General features: G+C 38.0%; 1 protein-coding gene across 1 annotated transcript in view; it reads right to left on the bottom strand.

The window, feature by feature from the left end:
• Positions 1–443: 443 nt before the first annotated feature.
• The window catches only part of LOC149560104 (uncharacterized), a 73,282-nt gene continuing 58,516 nt past the window's right edge, over positions 444–15,209 (bottom strand). The window contains exons 5-7 of the mRNA XM_089824508.1: positions 1,129–1,183; positions 921–1,006; positions 444–818 (exon numbers count right to left, since the gene is read on the bottom strand). Of these exons, the coding sequence (XP_089680634.1) occupies positions 663–818; positions 921–1,006; positions 1,129–1,183 (297 nt within the window). The 3' untranslated portion in view covers positions 444–662. The remainder of the gene's footprint in view (positions 819–920; positions 1,007–1,128; positions 1,184–15,209) is intronic.

The following is a 15,209-nucleotide window of genomic DNA, read 5'->3' as shown; positions in this document are numbered from 1 at the left end:
GAGTTTGGGCTTGCATGTACAGAGAGACGGGTGCTGCTTCTCATATTATAACCAGCCACTCAAGTACAAGTTCCTCTGAACATTCTTATGTGTGATATTGAGCTATATTCTTCTAGTTGTGATAATGCTATCAGGATTCAACTGTGTAATTTTTTCAGTCAAGCTCATTGACCCAAGTTTCAAGAAAACAAGTTGTACATTCTACCAAAAGTTGATCCTTACATTACAACTATGGTGGAACAATATTACTACTGGATTATACTATGGCATAGGCTTATACTTTTATGATTTTATCCTATCATTAATTTCAGATCAAAAGATTAAAATTTGTGCTACCATTAATTATCTAGACATTTTTTTGCAAGTAGATGAGAATTGTTTTTGTAGACAAATTTTAAGGAATTTAATGTGTCAAATTCGGGCAGACCCTCATATGCAGTTAGCCTCGTGTAAACTCCTGATTGAGGTTTATATTTACTTGTAACAAAGGATATTTCACAGTGCCTGTTGAAGGTCTCCGAAGTAATTTTGTAAGCAGTTCCATTTATTACACTAAAATTGACTCTTAATACATTCATGAATCAAAGCAAGCCGGTATAAAACTGCAATAACAAGAAAAGAAAACTCTTTCATGCAATCACTTGATCAGAATAATTCTATTTTCACTTAGCCGCATCAAGTTCTCCACAATCAACAATCCTGCAGGGTTTTTTTGGCCTATCTGCACGATTTGTTTCTTCTGACTCAAGTTTTTTTATTACATCCATTCCTTCAATAACTTGTCCAAATACCACGTGGCGATTGTCCAACCATGGAGTCTGCATATATTTAGAGAGGCTTGTTACATGATATCAAAACTGCATTCTAAACTCCAAAATTGAAAAGTGAAATCTTGCATATGGTCAGGCTAGAGAATTTACTTTGACAGTGCATATAAAGAACTGACTGCCATTTGTGTTAGGACCGGCATTGGCCATACTTAGAATGCCAGGTCCAACATGAGCCACTGTCAATTTTCATGAAAAGTGACTTTCTTATCATTGAAATATAGATTAAATGGTCCAAAGGCAAAAAAACAAAAATCTACCAATCAACTAGAACACAGAAGCAATCATACAAGCAACTTACGTTTAAAATTTTCATCTTCAAATGTGCGGCCATAGATGCTCTTTCCTCCTGTACCCTGAATTCATCATTCACACGTCACAATATCACATTCAGTAATATGGAATTCACAGTTTCCTTCTATGCTATTATTATAAGCTTCTTCATTGATTTACTTTAGTACAAATATCCCAAAAAGATCACACAAAAGATTGTATATCCATACTGGATAATATAGTATACCAAAGACACTTCAAGTTGAACTGAATCACTCAAGCTTTGCAGGAAAAGAAAATAAACTAAGGCTTTAAACTAGATTTTGTTAGGCATTTCTCTCCAGCAGCACTGGATTTGCAATATTTCATAGTGAATCCTCTAAGAAAACAGAAATATCATTCTATGAACAATATTACGATTAGCTTTTGCAAACTGTAAACTAATTTGGGGAATGTTTACTTACTAAATCCCTAGTAAATCAAAAGTTTCCAACGAGCATAACAAGTCTTAAACTTGCAAGTGAATTCATCCTAGTCCATTTTTTGTTTTACCATCAAATAGACCTTACACCAACTCCCTCATCACATTAGTCAAGTGTGCAACAAGTTCATATGTATTAAAATTCAAAAACAATGAAAAAATAGAACTGTATTGGATTGGGTAAAACCATAGGCTATGGCTAAAGGGCAGAATAAGAAGATTGTAATCCCATGTATCTTCGCACATGAAGAGGCCCTGAAATACTTAATAAGCCAAATAAATTGACTTTAATAGAGTAGAGTTAGTCTTCTTCCACATATAGACAGATAAGAAGCTTGAAATTTTCCAAGGCTCTCTGTTGGCCTTTGAGGAGGGTGGCAGATAACCAACTGGGCAATTCATTCTTTCACGCATTCCAGAATGTATTGGCAATGTGGAGAACCCGATGCTCAACGCCCTGTTTACAATGGACAAGATTAAGAATGCAACATTTCAAACACACCCTGATAATTTGCCCGGCCCAGATGGATTTCCAGGATTGTTCTACCAAAAGTGCTGGGATGTTATTGGAACGGATTTATGGAAACTTGTGGAGGATTTTAGGAAGCTGATAAAGTTTGTAAGAGACGTTAACAAAGAACAGAATGCATTTAATTTGCAGTTTGTAGTGCAATATCTCTTGTAATACTATATATCAGATTTTAGCAAAGGGCCTTAGCGAAGCAATTGAAAGCAACACTGGGCTTCAAAGAATCATCAACAGCATAATTGTTACACACAGTAACAACTGACAGGATAAAAGGTATGTAATCCAAATTCACTGTTAGCAAAGCTTACGACAAGAGTGCATTGGGATTTTTTATTAGCAGTAATGAAGGAATCGGTTTAAATGATTCCTGGTTGGAAATTATCAATGCATGTATCTACACAGAATTTTTCAATAGTGGTAAACAGTTCATTGTGTGGTATCTTTGAAGCCATAAATGGTTTGACACAAGATCGTCTGTCCCCCTTCCTGTTTTCCCTTATGGCAAAAGCAATTGGGCATTCTTTCAAACAATACAGGGCAAATATATGTATGGGAATAAAGGTGACAGAGGGAATTGAACCATATAATAGTCCAATTCATGGATGATAGTGTGCTCTTTGGGGGGGACGACATTAAGGGATAAAATCAGTTTTAATCAAGTACTCCTCAATGTCAGGTCAAATAATAAATAAGGAAAACTCATGAGATATTTTTCTTTAATACAAAGAAAGGGATGAAAAAGAAGACTGCCAACTTATTGGGTTTCATATTCCTATACTGCCTTCTAAACATCTCAGGGCCCCTCTGTTCGCAAGTATGTACATTTTCTAACACCAGGAGGAAATTATAAGCAATTGCAGTAATGAAGTCAAGTCCTGAAGGAGCCAGTGATTATCTTTGACTGGCAAGATTACTCTGATAGAATTTCACCATCACACAGGAAATCACAGGCAATTGTGGAAAAGAAGTCATCGCCTGAAGGAGCAAATGGATATCTTTGGCAGGCAGGAATACTATGATAAAACCTATAGAACCTGTCTTATCAGCTGTTCCAATATACATGATGCGAACTTCTAGATGACTGGTTAACCGATTTCAAAATTGGAAATTTATTTGAAGTTTCTCTGGGAAGAATCCAAGGAAGAAGAAATATCCCTCGAATTCACTGGGAACAACCTGCCTTCCTAGGGAAGTGGCAGGAGCTGGAATGAGAAGAATGAAAATGCAAAATTTAGCTTTAGGAGCTAAACTGGCTTGGAAGATGTACCGGGATTTAGATAACTATGGTGATGTATTTTTCAAAGCAAGTACCTTGACAATGTGGGTCCCAATAGAATATTAACATTGACAAATACGCATGGCGGATCAGCCATCCGGGAGTTCCTGTGGGACAGCACATGACTTATAATAAATCATCTCACATGTAAACAACAGTAGGAAAATGGATTTTTGGATGAATTCTTTGAATAGCCACACAAACTAAAAGATATTGAAGGTTCAAGAGAATGGACAGAAATTAAAAGAGGCGCATCCGGTTGGAGAGCAACAGACTGAGAGGATGGTGACAAGAGGAGTTGGCAAAAGTTACGAGTGGATCAATATCTTTTTGTTTCCTATACTGGAGAAGGATAAATCAATTCTTAAGGTTATACTAAGCCAATGAAGGATCTTACTCTCAGCTGGGGGCAATGAAATTATATGATGCAGTGCAAAGTCTAGGGAATATTTGATGAAAACAGGGTAAGCAATACAGAAGCCACACAAGGGCTTGGCTGGTTGGTGTGGCACTTTCTAAGACCAGTGCTTTTCTGTAAATGCTGCTACACGAGAAACCTTACAAGTAACAACAGTGAATGCACCTAGACAATGTCATAGAAATTAGGAATAATAACTAACAATTGTAAAGAAACTCAGGTGCGGAAACAACTTCCTACACTAATCCCTTAAGGAAAGTATTGTGCAAATTCTATTTAAATCCTTACGATTTCATATTTGATGTTATGTAAACCAAACTATTGCAATCAACCATGAATACAGAAAACAGATAGAGAAAGAAAACACAAACACAAAGATATGCCGATGGGGAAAAACCTTTCGGTAAAACAATCCCACCCGTCCAAAACCTGCACAATGTATTATCTTCAACACAAAGGTTACAACACACTTGCAATGCAAGTTCTTTTAGGACACGGACGACAAATTCAATCGCAACAAAACACTACCAACAATACACTTTCACTCCCTCCTATCTGCAACCCTAAGTCGCTTATATCATGCGCTTTCCATTTTAGGGCAACTTCCAAAGAAGAACTGTATTAGGGTTTTACCATTCTCTAGAAAAGTAGGAACCCAAAAATATTTTCGGGGTGCTAGATGGAGACTCGAGTGTACAGTACTCAATGATCGATTGCCACATGTCTTCACGTCTTCACCCATCATCATATCTTCCAAAGATAGCTCTTACACATCATAGGAATCCGTCATAACCGTTTCAGTCATTATCTCCTTACACACTATTCAAGATGCCGACACATGCAAGTGGAGTGACACATCAACATGCCAACTAGACATGTACACTCACGCTTAATTACATTATTTGCAAAAAATACATTTACAAAACAAATAATAAGAATAGGAATTATCCAAGGTTGAGACGCCTTATTCCTAATAACAATGAGGGGAAAATGGAAGCTCTGCCTCAAGGACTTTGGCTGTGTATGGATAAGGGACTAAATCAAATAGAAATCCAATAGGACTCCCAAATTTGTATCAACATTGTAATAGAGAAATCCAAAATTGCAAACTGAAGCCATGGTCCTAAAGATTTACGAGTGTTTGAATAAAGTGGAGGATTTTTCAATTTCCCATGTTTATTGAGTATCAAAGAGGGCAGCAGATTTATTGGCAAATCAAGAGGTTCACCAAGATGGAATAAAGGTTGTGGGTGACAATTTTCAATCTTGACCCAGGATTCTTTGATTCTATTGCTAAAGAAAGAGAGGAGACATGCATTGGAAATAACTAATGTGATTGAGGGGAATAGAGTATTCATGTTGATAGACAGAAGGGGTGAAGGAAATTACAATAGCAAAGAAAATTTCATTTGTTTGTTCCAAGATGGACCCAAGTATCTTTGTGACCAATGTGTTATAAAGCCAACCAAAAGGGGTGAGAGAAAAGGGGAATGGTACAATGGCCATACCTTCTCTAGAGCCAATGTGAAGGATCCCTTTCACTAACATTGAGGATTGAGACTCAACTTGCCTCATTCAAAGATTTGGGTCATGACAATAAGGAAGGTTTCAAAGTGAAGAACTTCATAAGGACGATAGACTTTATGAAGAAGCAATTTGGGAATATAATTATATAAGCCATCACAATTGAAGGCTTAATATTGTTGAGAATAAAACAGATATTTTCTCTTTGCCGAGGGATCAATTAAGTTTATGAGATCATGCTGAAGTGGAGCCCATTCAGAAGAGCTCAACAATATCATGGCCAGATTTATTGAATTTGCTAACAGGGAAAAAGTCAGAGGAAGTTATCTTCTAAAGGAAGATCTCACATCATACCAAGTGTCCCAGTAGAAGAGCTCAACAATATCATGGCCAGATTTTTTGAATTTGCTAACAGGGAAAAAGTCAGAGGAAGTTATCTTCTAAAGGAAGATTTGTTGTAAGACATGGCATTTTATCATTGGCCCACTAGTTGGTGCCTTTTTCTATTAGCTTCTACTTGTGCAGCAAAGATGGGAGCCATGGAATAAGTAGATAGAGTTATGTCCATCATTTTCTAATGCATAATCAGATCGAAGCCGCCTCAATAGGCTCAAATAGGACCTAAGCACTGAGTGAGTGCAATGATCCTTCGTGATAGTGAATTGGGATAAGTTGGATTTGAGGGGAATATGATGAGGTGATTCAAGCTAGAAAGGCCAAATAAACAAATACGACAAGTTACAAAACGTAAAAACTGATACAAAACAGGCGGGAATCTGTACGTACCTAAAATAGTAATCAAAAGACAATACCAACCTATAGTCTCAATCTGAAATTGAATTTTAGGGTCTAGATCGCCCTAGGCATTCTATTCCCAAGTACAAATCGCCTAGTTTGCTATATATCTATACTTTTGTATGAAATTTACACGGACAATCCATCAAATCCTGTACTCTCCAAATTAAATAACAATAGATTCACCACTTGTTCCCACATACAGAAAAATGGGGAAAATATTGTTGAAAGGGGTTTCCTTGGTCAAACTCCAATTGAGGAATCAACCTTGAAATTGAAATGAAGTTACATGAATAGAAAGCATGTAAATGTAAAGGTAAATGTTAGTTCTACCTTATACAACTTCAAAAATGGATATTAAGGTAGCACATATTTATGAAAATGCTTGTATGTTTCTTGAATTGTAGTTGTTGAACCTTGGAATCTAGAAAGGAATCAAGGATGCCTTCACAAATGCATAGATATATGAATACTCCTCATAGATCTTCAATGTTGTTATGCTCATAGATGTGAGTATCGGTGATACAAGATAAAATCGCGATTTTTTGGGGCCGGCGATTTAGTCGCCCCAAAAATCGCGATTTTTTTTTGCAGATTTTTTCCAAAAAATCGCAAGATTAATCGCCTAAAAATCGCAATTTGTTGCAAAAAAATCGCCTGCGCTCGGAAATCACATAAAGTGACGAAAAAACACATTTTTTCATTCTGTTTTTACATTGCTTAGGGCATTTTGGAGAGGAGAGGATAGAGGAGGAGTTCGTGGCAAGAAACAGGCGGAATCGAGTGCATTTGGAGGCCTTTTGATTCGATTTTTTCGTTACTAGGTAAGTGATTTGAATATTTGTTTTTTATTTTTACAAGAGATTGTATTTTTTTTTCTTGCATGTAAATGGATAAAAATACATTCCTAATTAGTTAGGAATGCATTTGATGAATGTAAGCAAGATTAAATGCATTCATTTGCATTTTTTTCCATTCTAGATCGAATTTATACTAGAAATTTGCACTTTTTTGAAAATTTTGAAACCCTAGCAGCTAGTTTGTTTGAATGTTATTTGGATTTCAATTTATTGGCGTTGTTATTGGAATGTTGCTTGAATTCTTTGTTTAACTGTTAACTTTGATCTTGTTACAATTTATTTATAGTTTTTTTTTTAAATTTGTATGTGTAGGCAAGCCCACAGCAGTTTTAAATGGCAGACAAATGGCCATTGACTCCATGCCCCTCAAGCTACATTGGCACCAGGCCAAAGAATGCGAGAGATCAGGCATGGAAATATGCCTATGAAGCACCCGATGAACCAACCAAAGTGATTTGCATTCGATGTGAAAAGGTAATATCCGGGGGCATTTACCGGTTCAAATATCACATCGCAAAGATCTCAAAACATGATACGAATCCTTGTGAGAGTACAACAGAAGAAATAAAAAGGTTTGCAAATGCCTTGCTCGCAGCTGGAGAGCAAAAAAAATTGCAAAGAGAGCAGAATAAATTGCATGTCAGGGCAGCCATAGCAGAGACCCAGGGCAGTTTCGTTGATGTTCAGGAGGAGGAGGCAGCCATTGAGAGCATGGCCGGCTCTTATCATGGGCCGCGTGTCCGCAAACAGGGTGGTCTTTCTTTCACGAGTTCCGCTCCCACTCCCACTCCTACACCTCCTAGCACTTCCGCACCATCAAGATCAGCAAGTGCTTCTGGGATAGGGAGCTATTTTGTGCCGAGGCATACACCTGGTGCACAACCTTCATTAGAGGCCACTACATGGAATAAGGAGGTCCATGACCAGTTGGACAATGCACTAGCAGATTTATGGGTTTTCAACAACCTTCCTATTAGTGTTGTTGATAGTCCCTATTGGGAGGCTTTGGCCACAAGGTTGACAGTTGCAGGAAAGGGGTACAAGTCCCCTTCTCATTTTGTGTTGGGTGGCAAGTAAGCGAATAATTTTATTACACTCAATTTCCTTTTAATTTTTAACTTTTTACTTAGTTCTAAATTTTAATTAATTTATCTAGAAATTAGAATGTTGATTACTAAAGTCTAAATCAATTTTAAATTACTAAGAATCTAAGACATAACTAAATTTTGTTTTTGTAGGCTTATTGGAAATGTTGTTAAGAGGGCCAAAGCATTTGTTGAGGAACAGAAACAAGAATGGACAAAATTTGGTTGCACCATTCTTTCTGACGAGTGGACGGATGGGAAGAGCAGGACCATAATTAATTTTTTGGCCTACTGTAATGATAATGTGGTGTTCCTGAAATCAATCAATGCCTCCAACAAGGTAAAAAATGCTCAGACATTGGCATTGATGTTGGAGAACATGGTCTTAAAGATTGGCATTGAAAATGTGGTGCAAATCATCACAGACAATGCTGTTGCATATGTATCAGCAGGTAAACCGTAATTTTATGTTGCATGTGCATTGTGAATTTCACAACAAGAATTTTTAATAGTTTGATATTTTTGAAAAGTTGGAAACTAATTAGTATTTGCTTTTACAATTGGCAGGAAAACTCCTACAGCAGAGGCACCCCACTCTCTCTTGGACCCCATGTCCAACACGTCCTTGACCTTCTTTTGGAGGACATGGGCAAACTTGAGTGGGTCACTCCAATTGTGGAGGATGCAAGGCGGGTGACAAAATACATATACAATCACCCATGGGTCCTTAGCCTGATGAGAGAGCACACTGATGGCAAAGAAATTGTCAAGCCTGCCGTCACAAGGTTTGCAACGATTTTTTTGGCATTGCAAAGCATTCTCGATAATTTGGCTTCTTTGAAGCAAATGTTTGTTTCCAAAAAATGGCTTGCTTCCACATTTTCAAAGAAGAGTGAAGGAGAGAATGTTGTGTGGATTGTGTTTGATAAATATTTTGAAGCTAAGGCTGATGAAATAGTAAAGGTAACTACAAAACTTTAAGTTTTAGTTTACACTTTACAACTTTATAACATACTAAGTTTGTAACTCAAGTAAATAATAATTTTGTAACTTGTCAACTAATTTCAAATTTATATTGCAGGTATCTGAGCCTTTAGTCAGAGTTTTGCGTTTGGTTGATGGAGACCAAATGCCAATGGGTGAACTATATGAGGCCATGGACAAGGCCAAAGAATCTGTCAAAAATTACTACAAGGGGGAAAGCATCAAATATGAACCCATTTGGCAGATCATTGATAGAAGGTGGAATAATCAGCTCCACCAACCCATTCATGCAGCAGGATATTTCCTCAACCCACGTTTTAGGTATACCGTAAGCTCATTCTTACTCAAATTTAAGTTAACGAAGACTTGAGTTCATTTTGCTTTCGTAGGGTGTTGGGTGTGTACTAAAATTGCAAGACTTATTTGTTTTTGGTTTTTGGTTTTAGGGCTGATGGTACATATGCAAATCCTGATGGAGAGGTCATCAGAGGCCTAAGTGAGTGCGTTGAAAAGATGGTAACCAGCGAGGAAACAAGAGATAAAATCATCGTTGAGCAAGAGATCTTCACTTCAGTAGGGAGCAAGGTGTTCTCCACTTCTCTCTGCAAGAGAGCAAGGCTTACACAAAACCCAAGTAATACATTTGCAAACTTCTGAATCTCAAATGCTAAATTAACATTTATGTTTCACTTTTTGTTGTCTATTAGTATTTTCTAACTTGTACAATTTTTGTGATGCAGTGGCTTGGTGGACCACTTGGGGTGCAAGCACTCCAAATCTTGCAAAATTTGCTCTCAAAATCCTATCACAGCCTTGCAGCGCATCACATTGTGAGCGCAACTGGAGTTTGTTAGAGGCTATCCACACAAAAAAGAGAAACAGGTTGTCCCAAAAGAGGATGAATGACATGGTCTATGTGCAATATAATCTTAAATTGCGCATGAAAAAGGCACAACAAGATCCTCTTGGGCCAATCGATTTGGATGAGATAGATCCTTATTATGATTGGACGGCACAGGAGCAGGCTCCCTTATTTACACAGGAGGACATCTCCAATTTGGAGAGGGAGGCTGCAGAGGAGGAAGGGGGTGGAACTGGATATGACATCGATTTGGATGACATCGAGGAGGGCGATGACGAGGATGATGACATTGAGCTTACTACAAAGGACCTTGACATCTTGCGCGCAACGAATGTGGAGCTACCGACATCTAGTTCTATTGCTACACCATCTCCTGCATTGGCACAGACACAGACACGGGCACAAACCCTGCGGGGTTCTAGTTCTAGAGCTTTACCCTCTCTCGCACTCGCTAGTAAAGCGACTGGGAAGAGGAAGATGTAGTCCTATATTTGACATTTGTACTTATTTGTAGTCATGTTGATGTGCTTATTTGAACTCTTTACATTTGACACTTTATTTATGAGAATACTTCTCATGTGTTGTGAACTTGTTAGTTGTTAGTAATTTACAACTTGTCACTACTTACTTGTTAGTAATTTACCGATTAATAACTCTTTGCATTGATATATATCTAAACATGATTGTTTCTTATGAATTGTTAGTAATTAAGTCATTAGATGCAAAAAAAAACATTGAATTCTGTAAAAAAATCACATTTTTTTATTAAAATTTAGTGGTTTTTTAGTTCCCAATTTATTCTCTGATTTTTTCCCGATTTTTCCCGATTAAACTTTTTCAGGCCTAGGCGATTAATCTCCTCAGGCGATTTTTACATCAATGGTTATGCTTAATAAACACTTGCTTCAAGGGAAAAATACATGTTGATGGTCAAAGGATCTTCTTGCTTTCTTGAGAACTTCTCTACATGGCCATCATACGAGAGAAGCTTGCTATGATGGAGAAGATTGCCTTCAAAGATGCCTTGGATGCTTGGGAATGCTAGATCTTGAATTCGCTTGCAAATCTTGAGAGCACATATGAAATCTTGATTTTGGTTCTAGTTACTAGAATGAGGAGAGATAGACCATTTATATAACTCTCGCAACATTTTGGGATTCAAAAATTAGAGGACAAGGGATCTAATTTACCACTAAAACTCTACAACGGGCCACCCATTTAAATTTGGCCCCAAATCATGGGGTACAGATTGCCCAAGGCGTTTTGTAGTTGGGTATGCATTGCCCGAGGCATTCCGAGAAAGAGGAAAAGATATCGAGTTGGGGGGGGGATGGATTTTTGGATCAAGAACAACGGACATGAAATATTGAGAATGCCAAAATGGGGCCTGATTGAGCATCTAATTGCAAGGGCTAACTTTTTAAGACAATATAGTATCAAACTCATTTTCTCATTGATCAATAAAACTTATGTAATTTTCTTATTGGCCCATGGGATGGTGCTTTGATTTAGTTGGATTAGCATTAAATAATTGTTAGTGGTAGTTATAGAAACCCTAATTAGGACTTTGGTGGATTAATCTAGGTGATCAATCTCAAATTGATCCTAGCCACTTGTTGTACATAAGGCCTCAATGAAAGGCAACATGTTGTGAGGTTTTCACACCATCAGACCATTGCAACTAAGGACCCTCTCTTTCATTTTCTTGCTCTAGTTGGCTTAGGTAGGTGTATGTTTGGTAGTTCGTTTGTCAGTAAGAAGAGTTTGATGAAGTCAAAGGAGAGAAAGAGAGAGAGAGAGAGAGAGAATGAAGTAAGTCAAGTCCTTGGGCTAGAAAGTAGAGTCTTTTACAAGTGGACAGGCATAGAGTCAATTTATTTTGAACAAGGTGAGAATGAGAAAAGGATATGCAAGGATGATATCAACATTCAAGTCTACTATTAGGCCAAGTGTAATTGAAGACAAAGAAAGTCCCTGCAAATCCATTTCCATTAGCTTGGAGAGGGTTTGGAAAAGCCATAAAATGACTAAGTTCGTCACGGAAGGCATGTAATGTAAAATCCCACCACCACCCTAAATTATGCCTTCTCTTGTAAACATCAATCCAAGCCCTCTCGCACAATAATCCTAGGTATGATGGCCTTACAAAGTAGAACAACTTTGCATAGTGTGAGCGTCAAATCCTTAGGAGATGACTAAAAATCAGTTTGAGGTTCGAGAAGGAAAGATAAATTTCAAAATGAGACATCACAAAGATAGAATCTCAAACATCAAACACTTGGTGCAAACTAAATTGAACATGAAATATGCCTTTGAAGCCAAATTGCAATGATGATTGAGTTGAGTGGGCATAAAATGGTGTGAAAGAAGCTAAGTTCAAAAGGGAAAAGTCCTGAGGGGTGGAATCCACTCCCTACTTGGGATTTTCAATCCAACAAGTGTGAAATTTACCCCCTCAAACAATGCAAGGCATGATTTAAGAACATGGTGCAAGACAAATACAATGACCCCTCAACCAAGGCATGGTATGAGTAGTTTTATGTCCAAAGCAAGCACAATTGAACAAAATTGACACGGGTGAAAGTGACCATGAAAGATCCGAGAGGAGCAGAATTTGTTGCCTTGTTGGAATTCCAAATCCCATTGAATGTGAGAATTCTGCCGCCTCAATCAGACTACCAAAAGAAAGGATTATTCATGGCAAAGTTCGGATTCATCATAGGGGAAGTGGTGGAATTTTGAAGGCAAAGGGGCAATGATAAAAATCCTAAAGGAGTGGAATCCACTGCCTTCTTAGGATTCCTAATCCCAACCAAGGCCAGATTCATGCCCCCTTTTAGAGCCACCAAAATGAGAGTTCCATGGATAAAAGGCTAAGTTGTTGCCGTTTAATGACTTGCACCTCCAAATTGAAGATGAAATAGTGGTGTTGGAGACTCTAAGATGACCAAAACAATCTCAAGGAGAGGGTGGAATCCACCTTCTACTTGAGATTCCCAATCCTAGGCAATGCCAGATTTCCACCTTGCATTAGTGGAAACCATCAGACATAGGGAAGATGAGATCAAATCTATGATGGAGACATGAAGGAATTGAAAGGCAAATTGCAAGTATGAAGCCCAATTGAAGCCAAGAAGAGGGAGATGGATGATTTTGAGTGGAGCGGTCCCAAGGAGAGGGTGGAATCTGCCCTCTACTTGGGATTCTCAATCTCAAGGGAGGCTAAAGTTCCACCTTTATTAAACAATGAACTCAACTCCAATCAAGGCTTAGATTTAGAAACAAAGGAGAAATGAATCACAATAACAGAGATGGAGGAGGTGCGAAGTGGAAACTCCTAGATGGATGGCAGAGTCTGCTGCCCTCTTAAGATTCCAAATCCCATGAAACGTAAAGATTCTGCCCTGCTACACGAGTAAAATCCCAGTGCATATGAAATCTCCACATTGAACAAATGGTGTTTGAAACATGTCCTAGCCTCCCAGCTTGCATGGCAAAGCGAGAAAACGAATGATAGGAGCATAAGAGTGAGGATACATTAAGTTGAAAAATCAGACCCTAGAGTGTCTTCATCACAAGCAAAATCTGTGAAACTACCAACTCTGATCAACCAAGTAAAAGAACAAAGTGGCAATGTTATAAGGAGAAAGACCATTCAGTTGTAAACATTCAATCAGTCCTAGCTAAGGGGCATAATCTGACCCCGAGCTGGGATTCAAAATCCTAACAGGCCTTTAAATTCCACCCAGACTTGAACTAAATCAATGAAGAAGTGGGGGTTGCAATTACACGATATGTTGATTATCAAAACTTGCCTTTACCTCCTCAACATAGTCGGCCAATACGGGAAAGCAAAAAGTATTAATTTCAAATGTTCTTATTGGCCTATAAGGATACAAATTGTCAGCCGACTGGATGGTTCCGGCGGTGTTTCTGTAGCCAACGGATTGGCTGTCGTCGGTGTTTTGTATTTTGTAGCCGACGGGTAGATAGTTTGTAGCGGATGTAATGTTGTGGCCGACAGACTTCTTCGGGAAGGTTCGGCGGTAGTATTTATATCCCGCCTAGGATCATTGTAAAGCATAAATCATCTACTATCATTAATCTTATCAAGCATAAGGTAATGTCTGGTATATGCGAATATAATTCTGCTGTTCGTGTTCGTGTTCGTGTTCGTGTTCATTGTCTTTATGCATTGTTTTAATTTACCCGTACAGCAAACACAAATTAGCCCAAATATTGACATACCTCTTCAATTCACCTATATACAAAGGGAGGGGATGATCCATTTTCACCACAATCAAAAGAAGAATAGTGACTTATAAAAGCAGAGACATCTCTCCAAATTGGCAGCAATTTGACTTGCATAAGGAGCAGTGAATTCCCCTTTTAGCAGCAATTTCATCTTCAATTTTGATTTGGTGACATAGGAGACAGTGATTTCGGATTTTAAGGCAGACTTTTTACTCAAAATCAGGGAGTGTGGTGAAAGAAAGGGAAATATCCCGATAATGCACCTACAGAATCATCTAAAGCCCAGATTTTGGAAAATCCATTTCAGATTGCAAGTTAAAGGCCATTTTGTTAGCAAAATCAGAAATTTAAGCATCCTGGTTTTGAGTTTAAATCAGTAAGACATGCTTCTATTCCTAGTTTTTTCCTCATGAAAAATTGACTAAGATCTCATAGGGGGGAATTGATGGATGTTTGAAGTAGATTTCTAATTGGCTTAGGTACTTGAATGAAGTATTTTGAGTTATTTCATAGTAAGACTCTTGTTCTCTTATCAAGTTCATAAATTCAAAACTAATTGAGGATTTTGATGGCAGGGGCAAGAATATCAGGAGACAAGGGTGCAAATTCAAGGATAGATAAACCCAAAAAGAAGAATGATACAAAGGACATGATGCCTGAAACAAGTTTCTCCATGAAGAACAAGAAGATTGGGGACACCAATCGAGGACCTGTCAATATGTTACAAGTGAGAAATAGAATGTTTAGAGGAAATCTTTCAAGGATGGAAAGAAGAATGGTCAAGGATGGGATTGTGCAAGCAGCTGCCTTTCCTCCTACCATGCAATGCACTGAACTGGAACTTGCGTGTGCAATGCATTACAACCCTCAAACGAAGGCAATACACCATGGAAAAAACACGCAAGTATTGACTCTCTTATCAGAAAAGCAATAAGAGAAACTTTTAATATACCATGTCACAAGGTGGGAATCAACATCACAAAGGAGCAAGCCTTAAAACACTATAATGATCAAGTGAATGTTTGTGCTATGAAGTTGAAC

This window comes from Cupressus sempervirens, chromosome 4 (genome assembly GCF_028749045.1).
Source record: "Cupressus sempervirens isolate cs-2001-9-10 chromosome 4, ASM2874904v1, whole genome shotgun sequence".
NCBI classification, from domain to species: domain Eukaryota; kingdom Viridiplantae; phylum Streptophyta; class Pinopsida; order Cupressales; family Cupressaceae; genus Cupressus; species Cupressus sempervirens.
Note: the sequence above shows the minus strand (reverse complement) of the source record. Positions and strands in the feature narration are given on the sequence as shown.